Source organism: Rana temporaria, chromosome 5 (genome assembly GCF_905171775.1).
Source record: "Rana temporaria chromosome 5, aRanTem1.1, whole genome shotgun sequence".
In the NCBI taxonomy this organism is placed as follows: domain Eukaryota; kingdom Metazoa; phylum Chordata; class Amphibia; order Anura; family Ranidae; genus Rana; species Rana temporaria.
In genome coordinates this window covers 19,704,987-19,722,743 of record NC_053493.1, presented here as the reverse complement: position 1 = coordinate 19,722,743, position 17,757 = coordinate 19,704,987, and the positions used below count along the sequence as shown (strand labels likewise).

Below are 17,757 nucleotides of genomic sequence, written 5' to 3'. Positions count from 1 at the left end.
AACTATCCAAAATAACGAATGCAAAATGGAACGTAACAAATTAATAATAAATAACAATAATAATAAAAAAGTTTTTTTATCATTATTTATTATTAATTAGTTCCGTTCTATTTGTTTAGATGCGGCATTCGTTATTTTGGATACTTCGTAACTTTGAATAAATTTGTATTCGTTACGTTCACTAACAGCCACATTTGAAAGGAAATTCCAATAGTGTGGAACCTTGGATCACGAGTAATCCAAAGCACTCGCATATCAAAGTGAGTTGTTTCCCCATAGAAGTCAATAGAACAAAAATAATTTGTTCCACATTGACTTCACTTGCATACAATACCGCATGTGGCCAGAGGTGGGGGGGCGCCAGAGAGACTCGGAAAGGCCAGAGCACAGCTCGGCCGAACTTGGAAAGGTTCGGGAATGGCTCAGATCGGCTCCGGTGCCCCCCCACCTCAGGCCAAACGCGGTACTGCACACCGATGTGGCTTGAATCCTGCTCCTATTGCGAGACAACACTCGCAAACTTATTTATTTTAAAGAAATTGCGAAACGCTCGTTGACCACGTTACCCACAATCCGAGGTTTCACTATACCTGTTATTTAAAGCGGATCTCCCACGCAAAAACGATTTTTTTTTTAAGGGCTAGTTAAATGGTTAATGCCACTTATTTTGTAAACTCACGTTTTCGGTGTCCCGCGGCCGCTCCACTGCCATTCTGTGTGCAATATGTACTTATATTTTGCCTTCTGTTCCGTTGCCATTTTAACTGTGGGCAAAAGCCCACAAGCAGGCACTTTTTTTTTGAGCGTCTGTGTTGCCATGACAGCGGTAAGCCTAGGAATTAAAAGTTACCGCCCCGTTGTGACACAGCCTCACAAAACAAGTTCATAGACCGGACTAGCTGTCGCGCGTCACATCCTGCTTAAGAAATCACGCAAGATTTGATATCACAGCTGCGCAGTGAACACAGGGAGCTATGGAGAGAAGCTCCCAGAGCGCACTGCACCGAACGGGAAGTGACGCTATGCCCGAGAAAAACTTGCAAGCTTCAAAACCGGAAGGCTGACTACTAAAAAGGTACTGTACATATTTCGAAAACAAAAAGATCAGTTTTTAACATTATTGATAGCGGCAGTACTATTAAAGGATCACTAAAGGAAATAAGGAAATTTTCTTTTTTTAGCTAAATAGCTTCCTTTACCTTACTGCAGTACTGGTTTCATGTCCTTATTGTTCGTTTTTGCTTTGAAGTAGCTGTAATTCTGCTGTGATCTCCACACTTCCTGCTTGTCTGTTTCCTTATAACCACAGTACTGGGAGCTTTTCACGGTGGTCTAAGCTGTCATTACTGTGTGTCTAAAACTTAACAGAACCAATCAGATTCATTTTAAAAACAAAACACTGCCCTGGATTTGTTTGTTTTTGTTCTGTGTGTCTCTCTAGTTCACAGGAACATGACACCAGTTTAAAAGTGAAACTAACCTACAGGCACATTATAGGATTGATTTTTATCTATTTGTAATCATTTTTAAAAGGAATCAGTTAACTATTATGTCTCTATACCCTGTAAACAGTCATTTCAGCAAAACATTTTTTTTCCTTTAGTGACCCTTTAAGCCACTGTTGTAATTAGGGTGGAGCTCCGCTTTAATAGTTAGTTATTATTCATTATTCTTTTGAATTCTCAGGTTTCTTTTATTTTCAAATTTTTTAATTTAGGAATTGCAATCATAATGAATGACCCAAAAAAAAAACAAAAAAAAAACGAATGAAACGAAAACATTTTTCGTCAGTGCTCGTGTCTATTTAACAAAACTACTTGTTTTAAAAAAAAAAAAAAAAAAAAAAAAACTTAAAATGATAATAATATGTTAAATTTTAGGCTTTCACTCTGCTCAGTGCAAAAAAAAAACAGAGAAATGTAGTTGTGCTGAATACAAACATCAGATTTATAGAGGAGATGAATGCAGAACCTGTATTGAAAAATTAATAAATTTTCTATTTCTTTAATTTTTCCTTAGAGGGCTCCGAGAAATCCCGGATCTGTCGAGGTTTCGCATGTTAAAATATTTGTGGCTTAATCATAACAAGGTACAAATATAATAAAAATGAAAATGTATGTTTTATTTTGTTTTGGATGGTGTAGGGAAGAGTTACAGCCTCTGTCAGGTTTTTATTGACCACGTGTGAAAACTCGAATTACTATGCCAAACCAACATTTTTTTAAAGCGGTATTTAACCCAAAACCCCAAATTCTTTATATATTGCAGTTTACCAATTATTAGATGTGATGGCTACATTTGTTTTCTTTTTTATCTATTTCCCTCCTCTGTTTTCACCTGGTGATCTGGCCAGTAACACACTTCCTTAATTTGAGCGCCCCCCCACTCTGGATGAAGGAGCACAGGGGCACAGGGGGCACAGCAGACAGCAGCATTGTCAGTCTGGGGGGAGGGGAGTGTTAGATGTACTAGCAGATTTGAACACACTAACATATTAAAGCCAAATTACAGCTCACACTTTAACCACTTTCCGCACTGAATGATGGCTACAGCGCGGGCTTCCAGTGCTGGAAGGGCGTCAATAGGCGTCTTCCCGTGATCTCTGCTCGGGCGCCCCACTGTGATTACTGAGTAATTAGAACTTGGCTGATCACAGAACAGGGTAGAGGGCCAATCGCCGTGGGGCCTTTACCATGTGATCAGCTGTCATCCAATGACAGCTGATCAGGAAGTAAACAGAAGCCAGTTACCAACTTTTTTCCTCCCCACTAAAAGTGAGGGGAGTAAGAATAAAGCTGGTAAGCGGCTTTTGTTACAGGGACATCGGTCCTGATCTGTGCTGGTAATCAGTGTCCACAAGTGCCATCTATCAGTGCTTCATTATCAGTGCCGCCCTTCAGTGCCTCCTCTGATTGCCCTTTAGTGCCTCATCATCAGTGCCGCCCTTCAGTGCCTCCTCTGAGTGCCCTTTAGTGCCTCCTCTTAGTGCCCTTTAGTGCCTCATCATCAGTGCCATCAGTACCTCATCATAAGTGCCATCTATTAGTGCTCATCAGTGCCGCCTATCAGAGTCTCCTCTCAGTGCCAACTACCAGTGCTGCCTCATCAGTGCCCATCAGTAAGGAAAAAATGAAAATCCCAGCAGGGACTAAATACCACCAAAAGAAAGCTCTATTTGTGTGAAAACAAACTATAAAAATGTCATATAACTACAGCGTTGTATGACCGCGCAATAGTCATTCAAAGTGTGACAGCGCTGAAAGCTGAAAATTGGTCTGGGCAGGAAGGAGGTTTAAGTGCCCAGAAGGCAAGAGGTTAATCAGTTCCAGAAACATTTTTTTTCCTTTTGGGATAAAGGTTTTACATGAATAAATAAAAGCTGATCATTGTAAGCACCCCTGCCAGTGTTCAATGGTTTGTCTCATCCATGTAAATTGATACATTCTGTGTCGGGGTGCCGGACACACAGATGTCTATGGGAAGCGTGACGTCCTTGCAATCACGAGATTGTGGCTGACACGCTTCATTGGCTTTCTTTGGGGAGTCCTCGGGGCACAAAGCAATGCAACCCGAACATACCCCCACTTTAGAATAATTCTGGCTGTGGGTTTTGATTGGTGCGGGCCATAGGACGTGGGCGGTGCCTTCTGCGGAGCTGCGACATCACTTCTGGTTTCTACCTGGCACTGGATGGAACACAAGGCCTGAGTGGCGCCTCCTCTCCAAGTCTTGGCTGGACCGGTGAGCATCGGCGGCAGCGTGATTGAATCACTTGTGCCTGGGATATTGGATGGGCTTATACTGCTAGACACAGGAAGGGAAGAGTGGCTTCTTGGGCTTAGTTCATGGACATGTCTGACACACTGAATGTGTTAGCTGGTGGTGGGCTTCAGATTGGGTACCAGGAGCGACCAGTTACGCTGTCCCTGACTGACTCCCAGTCCCTGTGTGTTGCTGCTGGCTGCATCACTGAGAACCCCTCATAATGGGCACAGCAGGTGTCCAGACCCAGAAACTAAGCACAGGGATGTTGGAAACCCCACATAATGGGCACAGCAGGTGTCCAGACCCGGGAACTATGCACAGGGATGTTGGAAACCCCTCATAATGGGCACAGCAGGTGTCCAGACCCGGGAACTCAGCACAGGGATGTTGAAAACCCCTCATAATGGGCACAGCAGTTGCCCAGCCCTGCGAACTAAGCACAGGGATGGTGGGAACCCCTCATAATGGCACATCGGGTGTCCAGACCCGGGAACTAAGCATAGAGATGGGGAACACCCCTCATAATGGCACAGCGAGTGTCCAGACCCGGGAACTAAGCACAGGGATGTTGGAAACCCCTCATAATGGGCACAGCAGGTGTCCAGACCCGGGAACTAAGCATAGGGATGGTGGAAACCCCTCATAATGGGCACAGCAGGTGTCCAGACCCAGAAACTAAGCACAGGGATGTTGGAAACCCCTCATAATGGGCACCGCAGGTGTCCAGACCCAGAAACTAAGCACAGGGATGTTGGAAACCCCTCATAATGGGCACAGCAGGTGTCCAGGCCCTGCAAACTAAGCGCAGGGATGGTGGAAACCCCTCATGGCACATCAGGTGTCCAGACCCGGGAACTAAGCACAGGGATGGTGGAAACCCCTCATAATGGCACAGCGGGTATCCAGACCCGAGAACTAAGCATAGAGATGGGGAACACCCCTCATAATGGCACAGCGGGTGTCCAGACCCGGGAACTAAGCATAGAGATGGGGGACACCCCTCATAATGGGCACAGCAGGTGTCCAGACCCAGAAACTAAGCACAGGGATGTTGGAAACCCCTCATAATGGGCACAGCCGGTGTCCAGACCCGGGAACTAAGCATAGGGATGGTGGAAACCCCTCATAATGACACAGCAGTTGTCCAGACCCAGGAAATTAGCACAGGGATGGTGGAAACCCCTCATGGCACATCGGGTGTCCAGACGCGGGAACTAAGCACAGGGATGGTGGAAACCCCTCATAATGGCACAGCGGGTGTCCAGACCCGGGAACTAAGCATAGAGATGGGGATATCCCTCATAATGGGCACAGCAGGTGTCCAGACCCAGGAACTAAGCATAGGGATGGTGGAAACCCCTCATAATGGGCACAGCAGGTGTCTAGCTCTGCAAACTAAGCACCAGGGTGGTGGAAACCCCTCATAATGACTCAGCAGGTGTCCGGCCCTGCGAACTAAGCGCAGGGATGGTGGAAACCCCTCATGGCACATCAGGTGCCCAGACCTGGGAACTAAGCACAGGGATGGTGGAAACCCCTCATAATGGCACAGCCGGTGTCCAGACCCAGGAACTAAGCACAGGGATGGTGGAAACCTCCCATAATGTGCACAGCAGGTGTACAGACCTCAGTTTGTTTGCACCCCCCAAAATTGAGCACCAGCCGCTACTGTTGGGAACAGAGCTGAGATCTGTGGCCGGGTATTCTCTGTACCCGGGAACTAAGCACATGGATGGTGGGAACCCCTGATAATGGCACAGACAGGTGTACAGACCTGGGAATTAAGCACATGAATGGTGGGAACCCCTCACAATGCACACAGCAGCTAGCAGGTGTACAGACCTCAGTTTGTTTTCACCCCCCCAAAAAATATTTGAGCACCATCTGCCACTGGTGGGAACAGAGTTGAGATCTGTGGCCGGGTATTCTCAGCACCGGAGTGCATAAGAAATATGTAGAGCTGCCCACAATGCTGGGTACATCGACTGTTTTAAGCACACAGAATCTGGTGCAGCTGTGCATAGTAACCAGCTTCTAACTTCAGCTTGTTCAATTAATCTTTGACAATAAGCCCCCATTCACATCGGCGCAATTTGACACATCAAATCGCATGTCAATTCGCACCTTATTGCCGGCAATAGGAGCGTCCCAATTGGTGCGACTATGCGGAGGCGCCGCCGCCGCACCGATTTCCAAAAGTAGTTCCTGCGCTACTTTTGGTGACTTTGGGGGGCGATTTCAATAGACATCTGTGCATGAACCCGCACAGATGTCTCTCAAGTCGCCCCCCGAAGTCGGCGTCTTTTTAAATCGTGCAAGTTCAGATTTCAAAGCCATATTCATTGTGAATGAGGGCTAAAACCTAGAAGCTGATTGGTCACTATACTCAGCTGCACCAGATTCTATGTGCACAAGTTTTATTAATCCATCCCCAATATGTGTTTAAATGTTTAGATATCTTCCATGATTTTTATAGCATTGATTACTTTGTTTCAGATATCCAGGGTAAACTACTTAAGCACTAATTTCCGTCTGTCTGAGCTCCACCTCGACCACAATGAACTCTGCGATATAACAGGTAAAAGCTGAAAAATCTGCTCTGGTTATTTCTTGCTGCACATTAATGCGGTGCCAGCCCTCCTTATAGAAGGAAACCAAGAAGAGGGTTACCTATGGTTGTCATCAGTCCCCACGGATAGTTCCCATTTTGGAGTCCAACAAACATCCCACTGATGTCCCCAGTGATGTAGTTCTCTGCCCTATTTGTGAAAATCTCAGGGGTCTGTTTAGGCCCCTAACATTTCATCAAAGCCCCTCAACAGGGCAGTGAGAAAAAAAGAAAAAAAGTTAATTCTAAAAAAAAACCCCATTAAGGGCTTACTTACATGTGCTTTGCAGAGAGCAATCGGCATTTGGATCGCTCTTCAGAGAGCATTTGGCAGATGGTGAGGGGGCATATTGCCTCTTCACTGCCTGCTGTAACCCCACACTAACGTGCCTTTGTGGGGCACGTGCAGAGCAGCATTATCCACTTGAATGGGTCTTGTTTGATGGGGGTATTATTTCTGCCATGGATGTTTTTAGGGAGGGGGGGATTGGGGGGGGGGTCCAGTTAGGCTGTATGGGGTCCCATAATTTGTAACAGTAGCCCTGCACACATACAGTGCCTTGCAAAACTATTCATACCCCCAGGGCCGATCCTAGGCAGGCTCCTGCAGAGTTGGGGGCTCCGAACATCTAACAGACTCTCTAACAGAAGCCCTCTCTGTGTCCATCAGAGAGGCCCCCCCTCCAGGTCCCAATAAAGTAATCTGCTTCTCTTCCTGTGTTTTGTTTATTGTTAAGAGATCATGTAAGGATCCCAGAGTAATGAAGACTTTGTAGGGGAGCATCTCTGTGGTTGAGTCACTGCCATAGAAACATTTGTAAAGGGGAGGAGTTAGTAAAATGACAACGCCCATGTGGTGGCGCCAGAAATATTTCTGCACCCAGGCGCCTGTGACCCTAGGATCGGCCTTGCATACCCCTTGAAATTTTTCACATTTTGTCATGTTGCAACCAAACATGTAAATGTGTTTTATTGGGATTTTATGTGATAGACCAACATTTTGCATAGCTTATCATTTTTTTTTACAAATAAATATCTAAAAAGTGTGGCGTGCATTTGTATTCAGGTTCACACTGGGCTGCGGGAATTAAGCCGTGCAAATTCAGCTGAACCCGTACAAATTCACTCCCGCTTGTCAGTCACGATTTTGGCCGCGATTACAGAGACATCTGTGGAGGTTTCTGCAAAGATGTCAATGGAAATCGCGGGCCGAAATCGCAAAAAGTAGTACAGAAACTACTTTTTGAAGTCGGTGCAGCGCCGCACCGATTAGGACGGTGCCATTGCCGGCAAATGCCGCTGATTTGACATGTCATATCACACCAGTGTGAACCAGGGCTTACCCCTAACTAAAATCTAGTGGAATCAATTGCCTTTAGAATTCACCTAATTAGTAAATCCACCTGTGCATAGGTGTGCAGAGCCGAATGCATTAGGGTGTGCACCCCAAAGCTCAAACACACACTACTGATCACTCACGTTGTTCATTCAGAATGGGAAGGGGCCAGTAAATTACATATTTATCGGCCCCTTCCCTCACTCACCCTGAATCTACCCGACAGCAACAGCTGGCAGGAGAGGAGAGGCGGGAAGTCGTAAGTGCTGTGGGGGGGGGAAGGGCTAGGGCAGTAGGGGGAATCTGTACTGCACAGAATGATTGGGGTGTGCCTGGGCACACCTGGCACACCCTGTGCGCACGCCTATGCACCAGTGTGTAATTTAATCTCAGTATATCAGAAGTTTGCTAGAGAGCCTTAGTGAACAAACGGCATCATGAAGGCCAAGGAACACACCAGGCAGGTCAGGGATAAAGTTGTGGAGAAGTATAAAGCAGGGTTAGGTTATAAAAAAAATATCCCAAGCTTTGAACATCTCACGGAGCTCTGCTCAATCCATCATCGGAAAATGGAAAGAGTATGGCACAACTGCAAACCTACCAAGACATGGCCGTCCACCTAAACTGACCGGCCGGGCAAGGAGAGCATTCATCAGAGAAGCAGCCAAGAGGCCCATGGGAACTCTGGAGGAGCTGCAGAGATCCACAGCTCAGGTGGGAGAATCTGTCCACAGGACAACTATTAGTGGTCTCTCCACAAATCTGCCCTTTATGGAAGAGTGACAAGAAGAAAGACATTGGTGAAAGAAAGCCATAGGAAGTCCTTTTTGCAGTTTGTGAGAAGCCATGTGGGGGACACAGCAAACATGTGGAAGAAGGTGCTCTGGTCAGATGAGACCAAAAATGTACCTTTTGGCCTAAAAGCAAAATGCTATGTATGGGGGAAAACTAACACTGCACATCACTCTGAACACACCAACCCCACCGTGAAACATGGTGGTGGCAGCATCATGTGGTGGGGATGCTTTTCTTCAGCAGGGACAGGGAAGCTGGTCAGAGTTGATGGGAAGATGAATGTAGACAAATACAGGACAATCTTAGGAGAAAACCTGTGATACCTCGTACACACCACCGGTTTTCCCGATGGGACAACTGCCATGTTTGCTTTTGGTCGGGAAAACCGGCCGTGTGTATGCTCCATAGCAGTTTTCCCAACATGAAAACTGCGAGCAAAAAAAATGAGAACTTGTTCCCGCCACGATTCTCTGCGTTTTTTGCTCTGCCGTTTTCCTATGGGAAACACTGCAGTGGAGCATACACACGGATGGTTTCCCCCGACCAAAGCTGTCATGGCAGTTTTCCTGTTGGGAAAACCGGCTGTGTGTACATGGGGAAAAAAAAGCAACCAAGCAGGTTCTCGGTTTTCCCAGCAGACTTTTGACCGCCGGTAAAACCGATCGTGTGTACGAGGCATTAGAGTCTGCAAAAGACTTGAGGCTGGGGGGAGCTTCACCTTCCAGCAGGACAACGACCCTAAAGTACAGCCAGAGCTACAATGGAATGGTTTACATCAAAGCATATTCATGTGTTAGAATGGCCCAGTCAAAGTCCAGACCTAAATCACATTGAGAATCTGTGGCAAGACTTGAAAACTGCTGTTAACAGACGCTCTCCATACAATCTGACAGAACTTGAGATATTTTGCAAAGAAGAATGGGCAGAAATGTCCCTCTCTAGATGTACAAAGCTGGTAGAGACATCCCCAAAAAGACCTAAAGCTGTAATTGCAGTGAAAGGCGGTTCTACAAAATACTGACTCCGGGGGGCGCCATACAAATGTACCCCCACACTTTTCACATATTTATTTGTAAAAGTTTGAAAACCATTTATCATTTTCCTTCTACTTCACAATTATGTGCCACTTTGTGTTGGTCTATCACATAAAATCCCAATAAAATACATTTACGTTTTTGGTTGTAACATGACAAAATTTGGAAAATTTCAAGGGGTATGAATACTTTTTCAAGGTGCTGTGTGTGTGTGTATATATATATATATATATATATATATATATATATATATATATATATATATATATATATAAAAATAATATAATATATATTATTTTTATATATTTTATATATATTTTTTATATATATATATATTTTTTATATATATATATTTTATATATATATATTTTTTATATATATATATATATATATATTTTTTATATATATATATATATATATATAATATTATATATATATATATATAATATTTTATATATATATATATATATATAATATTTTATATATATAATATTTTATATATATATATATATATATATATATATATATATATATATATATATATATATATATATATATATATATATATATATATATATATATATATAATATTGCCTTTGTTCCATCATGGCTGACACATGACCCCCAATAAGTCGGGGAAATAGGGTGCTTTGTGCCTTCTAATAAGTTGGCTGCAGAAGACAGAAGTGAAATCTCTTCCTCTGTGATATAATCTTCATATCACTTCCACTTTTATTTCCTGTCTCTTGCCTTCCCTATGATTCCTTCTGGTCATGGGCTTAGATGGATCTGTACAAGGCAGGGCCACGAACGTCTGTCCCAGATCTCTTCAGATGTGTGAAGGATATTTCTGAAGACAGGGATTGAACTAGAGGAGAGACATAACTTCACACAGGGAAGCATTTCCAGAGGAAAAAAAACAAAAATAAAATCTGGCTTCTTCTATAAAGATCACGGACAAATTCTGGACTAAAATAGAGCAAAGCAGGGTAAAAGGGAGGTCATTGTGTTATTTGAAAAAAGTCCCAATCTGTGTGTGTGTGACCCGTCCTTTCATGGAGATCATACTGCGCACGGCGATCAGAGTAGGCTGGGGAGGAAAGTGCTAGATGATGTGTGCAATGTAATCATATGTAGCGCCCCTTTACTTTCAGAAAGGACGCTATGTTAAATTTAGTGGGGAATGAGAGAGTTATCTTGCTCTCGTTCTGGAATTTGTTAAATTTGTCTGTTGCCAAATTTGGGTTGTTCTGTGGGTCAGTCTGAGTTCCGGGGATACAGTTCCATCTCTGGGCGGCAGGTGGCGCCAGAGAGGTCCAGGCGGAGCCGCTTCTTCCCAGCAGCCAATTAGAGGAGTTTTCCCTCGCGGGGCATGCTGGGGAGGGGGTATTTCTGTGGCGGAGGCCGTTGTTCTGGGTTCTTCGCGGGTTCCTGGTTCCGGGTGCGGCACCCACCTTTAGGGTGTGCGCACATCACGGGCTCCATCACTTTGGCCTACCTGGCCTGGGGTGGCGTGCTACGCGGAGTTCCCGACTCTGGGCAGAAACGAATAGCCGCCCCCTTATCCCGGATCGCTCCCGGAGCTACCGACCGCCACATGTAACGGGGGGGGGTCCCGATCGGACCCCCGACCCGTGGAAAGGCAGGGACGTATGGGTACGCCCATCTGCCTGTACATGCCATTCTGTGGATATATATACATGCGGCGGTCGTTAAGTGGTTAATTACACAGGTTCTGTGGCTGATTAAGGTGGTAATTAAATTCACTTTGTGCCTTATCTGCATTAAATTAGGCGCAGAACCTGTGTACTGTATTTTTTGCTCCATAAGAGGTACCTAGTTTTAGATGAGAAAAACAAAATATAAATATCCTCCACCAAATGCTGCTGATTTGGAGGACAGGAGAGGATGCCCACTTCCCCAATATACTATAGTTTGTAACTTACAATCAAAGTTCATGCCTAAAATTAGGCATCTATCAAGTGTGCCAGATAGCCTCCAGGCAGCAAACAAATATCACCCTGTCACCAAATTCAGTCTATATACAATGCATAAAAAATATCACCATCTTATAACAAATTCATTATGCAGGCTGTGAGCACAGCACTGATAAAGAAAGACCTGAGAATGACTAGATTACCTGTTGCCATGGTCACTCCAGCAGATGACACGCTGGAGATGCCAGCCTCTTGTATCCCCCGCTCGATCGGCGTCTGACGTCACAATCGAGCAGGGCCAAAAAATCGTCACTGCGCGTGCGCCACTGACATGAACCCCAGCCAACCTACAGGACCCAGAAGGCATAGCGGGCAAAGGGGAGAGTAGGTTCCCGAAATTGTAACACAGCGGCGGCTGGTCAGTGTTCGCTCCATAAGATGCACAGGCATTTCCCCTTCTTTTTTAGGGGGGAAAAAAGTGCGTCGTATGGAGCGAAAAATACGGTAATTAATATGCGTTTGGTTTTATAGGGATAAGGTGGCAACCCTATATGTCATGTCCGTGGCTTCGGCCTATGTTGGCATCATTCTCCTGCCCCCAGTTGCTCCATGTATTCATTTCCTGTGATCCTCTCCTTGGCAGACAGCAGACTCTGTTCAGAGTTCTGGAGATGTGACCTGTTCCTTTTTATTTCTCTCCAGGTTCTCTGAAGCATTTAACCTCGTTACACACGCTGATGCTGAATGATAACCGCCTGACCCAGCTGCAGGCCACCGTACAAGAGCTGAAACGGATGACCAACCTCCGAGTCCTAAGTAATCACTGAACCCATCAACCGGCCAGCTCCCTGTCACAATAAATCAAGCTAAATAATAGTTGTGAACTAGCACCCCGCAGCGCAGGCTTCCTCCATGTCCAGGATCCCTGACAGTGGTCAGTCACTACAGGATAGAAATGCCTGTGAGAAAAGCATCAGACGGAAGCTGCCATGGTTCTGGAGCAGTGACTTGGTATAGTTTCAGGATTCCTGTCCTGAGCCTATCATGCAGCCTGGGAATGAGAAAATGTCAGCTTCCAGAGGATACTTCTCACTAGACATGTGCAATCCGTTTAGTTTTTTAACAAATTTAGACACATTCGTTAATTCCGAATATCCTAATTTTTTCCGAATATTTATTTATGTATTTCAGGTACACTTATAGTGCCATCAATTTACGCAGCGCTTTACATATACATTGAGGGGTATATTCAGGTAGAATGGCTTATTTTTGTGCGGGCGTAGCGTATCTCAGATACGCTACGCCGCCGTAACTTAGTGAGGCAGGTTCTGTATTCGCCAAGAACTTGCGCCCTAAGTTACGGCGGCATAGCGTAAATCTGCCGGCGTAAGCGCGCCTAATTCAAATTGTGAAGAGGTGGTCGTGTTTTATGTAAATACAACTTGACCCCATGTAAATTACGTTTTTGACTAACGGCGCATGCGCCGTCCGTGAAAGTAACCCAGTGCGCATGCTCCAAATTAACCCGCAAAAAGCCAATGCTTTCGACGTGACCGTAAATTACGCATAGCCCCATTCACGGACGACTTACGCAAACGACGTAAAATTTTCAAAATTCGACGCGGGAACGACGTCCATACTTAACATAGGATACGCCTCATATAGCAGGGGTAACTTTACGCTGGAAAAAGCCTAACGTAAATGACGTAAAAAAAATTGCCGTGCGTTTCTGAATCGGCATATCTACCTAATTTGCATATTCCTTGCGTAAATATACGGAAGCGCCACCTAGCAGCCAGCGTAAACTTGCAACTAAAATACAAGAGCGTAAGAGACTTACGCCGGTCGGATCTTAGTCAAATCTATGCGTAACTGATTCTAGGAATCAGGCGCATAGATACGACGCCGCACACTCAGAGATACGACGGCGTATCTGGAGATATGCCGTCGTATCTCATACCTGAATCTGGCCCTCAATATTCTCAAATTCGAAAATTATACATTTCGGAAATTTCAAATTCAGTAATTCGAAATTTGGAAATTAGAAAATTCTTAACTTCGGAAATTGGAAATTAGAAAATTTGACATTTTGGGAATTTGGAAATGTGGAAATTCGGAAATTCAAAAATCCGGAAATTCGAAAGTCCAAAAATAAGATTGAAAATTTAAAAGAACGAAAATCTGAAAATAACAAAAATCTGGAAATTCAAAAACCTGAAAACTCAAAAATCTGAAATAATAACTAACTATTACTAACTAATAAATTATAGGTATTGGAATTTCCTTTCAAATTTGGCTGTTAGTGAACGCAACAAATACAAATGTATCCAAAGTTACGAATTATCTGTAATAAAGAATGCCGCATCTAAATGAATGAAACGTAACAAATTAATAATAATAAATAACAATAATAATAAAAACGTATTATTATTTATTATTATTTAGTTTTGTTCCATTTGTTTAGATGCGGCATTCTTTATTTTGGATAATTCGTAACTTCAGATAAATTTGTATTTGTTACGTTCACTAACAGCCAAATTTGAAAGGAAATTCCAATACCTATAATTTAACCACTTCAATACCGGCCTATCGTCATATGACGTCCACAGAGGGGATCTCCCATCCTGGGTGGACGTCATATGACATCCTGTGTTTGCAGGGGGGATATCTGAATGATGCCTGCAGCTAGAGGCATCATTCAGATATCCATGTCTTCAGCCGCGATCCTGCGCACCATAAGAACGATCATAGCGGCGGTTCCGCCGTTTGATCGTTCTTATAGGCGGCGGGAGGGGACATCCTCCCGCCTCCATCCGGTGCTTCTCCGGGCTCTCCCGTGCCATCGGGGGCCCGGAGAAGGAATCGTTCGGCGCAGGCAGGAAGCATAGAGATGACTGGTGACCAGATGGTCACCAGTCATCTCTATGACCGTAGGAGGACCCGGGCGCGATGTGATGATGTCACGCCCAGGTACCCGTAAGTAAACAAAGCCGCAATTGCGGCTAGTGAGCAACACTGATCATGAGAGCGGTGAATTTTTTTTTCACCGATCTCATGCTTTCCAGCCTGGAGGAGAGATGTGGGGTCTTATTGACCCGCATCTCTCCATAAAGAGGACCTGTCACACACATTTCCTATTACAAGGGGTGTTTACATTCCTTGTAATAGGAATAAAAGTGATAACAATTTTTTTTTTATTTTTTTTAAAGTGTAAAATAAATAAATAATAAAAAAAAATAAAAAAAAAATTAAAAACGCCCCTGTCCCCGGTAGCTCGCGCGCAGAAGCGATCGCACACGTAAGTCCCGCCGACATATGTAAACGCTGTTTAAACCACATATGTGAGGTATCGCCACGTGTGTTAGAGTGCCAGCAACAATTCTAGCACTAGATCTCCTCTGTAAATCTAAACTGGTAACCTGTAAACATTTTAAAAGCGTTGCCTATGGAGATTTTTAAGTACCGAAGTTTGGCATTTCATGAGTGTGCGCAATTTTGAAGCGTGACATGTTGGGTATCTATTTACTCTTGTAACATAATCTTTCATATTTTACAAAAAAATTATTGCGCAAATATCGTGCAAGATAAAACGTTGCAATGACCGTCGTTTTATTCCCTAGGGTGTCTGCTAAAAAAAACATATATAATGTTTGGGGGTTCTGCGTAATTTTCTAGCAAAAGAATGATGATTTGTACATGTAGGAGAGAAGTGCCAGAATAGACCCGGTATTGAGGTGTGTATAAAAGCCCGGTATTGAAGTGGTTAATAGTTATTATTATTTAGAATTTTTGGATTTTTGTCCTTTCTAATTTTTTTTTACCTTTCTTATTTTCGAATTTTGGAATTTTCAGTTTTTTTTATTTCGAACTTATGAATTTACGATTTCTGAAATTTCGAATTTCCGAAAAAAAACAAAAAACTAATGAAACAAAAACGGTACAAATTTTTCGGCAGTGCACAAGTCTACTTCTCCCACAGGTACATTAAAGCTCCGTTCACATACTGTATGTCCGCCGCGGTTTCATTTTGATTTTTAAAAGGAGCGGTTACATTTTCTGAACTGAAATATGTAACAGGACTCTTTTTAAAAACAGACCGGTGGCCGGCCCGGACATAGGTGAAGGGGCTTCATAGAAAGCTGGCTCATGCAAATCAGATGCGGTTCAAAACGCATTCAATTCGCATATATGTGAACCAAGCCTTACCTTGTGACAGTCTATCCTTTAATGGGAGAAATATGGGATCATCCATTTCTGACTTTCTCAGTATTATCTGTGCTAAAAGAGCTGCATTAGAGGGAAGGGGAAACACTGGGGGTCTAATAGAACCTCAATGTCTTCATAAAGAGGACCTGTCACCTTCCCATGTTATCACATAGGGGACTTGTTATCCCCCTTGTTATAGCAATAATTAAAAAAATCCAAAAAGCATATACATTTTTGAACTTCTGAATGAGAGCAATAATTCTAGGGGGGGGGGTGTCCCTTTCTTCCAATTAGCCCTCACTGAGCTCTGCAGAATATACTTTCAGCTCCCTGCCCCCTGTTTTCTGAAAGCTCAGACGAGCTTTATGAATTCTACACTTTGAACAAATGCAAAGAAGAAATAGTGGCAGATAAACAGTTACTTATTCTAGGAGGATTTGTTTTATCTCTGTGTATTACCTGAGGCAATTTTAAGGCTTGACATGTTTGGTATCGATTTGCTTGCTGAGCTCATCCTTAAACCTCACCAGTGCCCATCAAATGCATCCTCACCAGTGCCCATCAAATGCAACCTCACCAGTGCCCATCAAATGCAGCCTCACCAGTGCCCGTCAAATGCAGCTTCACCAGCGCCCATCAAATGCAGCCTCACCAGCGCCCATCAAATGCAGCCTCACCAGCGCCCATCAAATGCAGCCTCACCAGCGCCCATCAAATGCAGCCTCACCAGCGCCCATCAAATGCAGCCTCACCAGCGCCCCTGTCAAATGCAGCCTCACCAGCGCCCCTGTCAAATGCAGCCTCACCAGCGCCCCTGTCAAATGCAGCCTCACCAGCGCCCCTGTCAAATGCAGCCTCACCTGCGCCCATCAAATGCAACCTCACCAGTGCCCATCAAATGCAGCCTCACCAGTGCCCGTCAAATGCAGCTTCACCAGCGCCCATCAAATGCAGCCTCACCAGCGCCCATCAAATGCAGCCTCACCAGCGCCCATCAAATGCAGCCTCACCAGCGCCCATCAAATGCAGCCTCACCAGCGCCCATCAAATGCAGCCTCACCAGTGTCCATCAAATGCAGCCTCACCAGCGCCCATCAAATGCAACCTCACCAGCGCCCATCAAATGCAACCTCACCAGCGCCCCTGTCAAATGCAGCCTCACCAGCGCCCCTGTCAAATGCAGCCTCACCAGCGCCCCTGTCAAATGCAGCCTCACCTGCGCCCATCAAATGAAGCCTCACCAGCGCCCATCAAATGAAGCCTCACCAGCGCCCATTAAATGCAGCCTCACCAGCATCCAATCAAATGCAGCCTCACCAGCGTTCCATCAAATGCAGCCTCACCAGCGTTCCATCAAATGCAGTCTCACCAGCGTTCCATCAAATGCAGCCTCACCAGCGCCCATTAAATGCAGCCTCACCAGCGCCCATTAAATGCAGCCTCACCAGCGCCCATTAAATGCAGCCTCACCAGCGCCCATTAAATGCAGCCTCACCAGCATCCAATCAAATGCAGTCTCACCAGAGCCCATCAAATGCAGCCTCACAAGCGCCCACCAAATGCAGCCTCACCAGCGCCCATCAAATGCAGCCTCACCAGAGCCCATCAAATGCAGCCTCACCAGCGCCCATCAAATGCAGCCTCACCAGCACCCATCAAATGCAGCCTCACCAGCACCCATCAAATGCAGTCTCACCAGAGCCCATCAAATGCAGCCTCACCAGCGCCCATCGAATGCAGTCTCACCAGCGCCCATCAAATGCAGCCTCACCAGCGCCCATCAAATGCAGCCTCACCAGCGCCCATCAAATGCAGCCTCACCAGCACCCATCAAATGCAGCCTCACCAGCGCCCATCAAATGCAGCCTCACCAGCACCCATCAAATGCAGCCTCACCAGCACCCATCAAATGCAGCCTCACCAGCACCCATCAAATGCAGTCTCACCAGCGCCCACCAAATGTAGTCTCACCAGCGCCCATCAAATGCAGCCTCACTACCGCCCGTCAGATGCAGCCTCACCAGCGCCCGTCAAATGCTGCCTCACCAGCGCCCATCAAATGCAGCCTCACCAGCG

General features: G+C 45.0%; 1 protein-coding gene across 1 annotated transcript in view; it reads left to right on the top strand.

Annotated features, from left to right (window-relative positions):
* Positions 1 to 17,757, top strand: part of LRRC72 (leucine rich repeat containing 72) — a 45,092-nt gene that overhangs the window by 6,504 nt on the left and 20,831 nt on the right. The window contains exons 3-5 of the mRNA XM_040354282.1: positions 2,020 to 2,089; positions 6,262 to 6,343; positions 12,178 to 12,291. Coding sequence (XP_040210216.1) covers positions 2,020 to 2,089; positions 6,262 to 6,343; positions 12,178 to 12,291 — 266 coding nt within the window. The remainder of the gene's footprint in view (positions 1 to 2,019; positions 2,090 to 6,261; positions 6,344 to 12,177; positions 12,292 to 17,757) is intronic.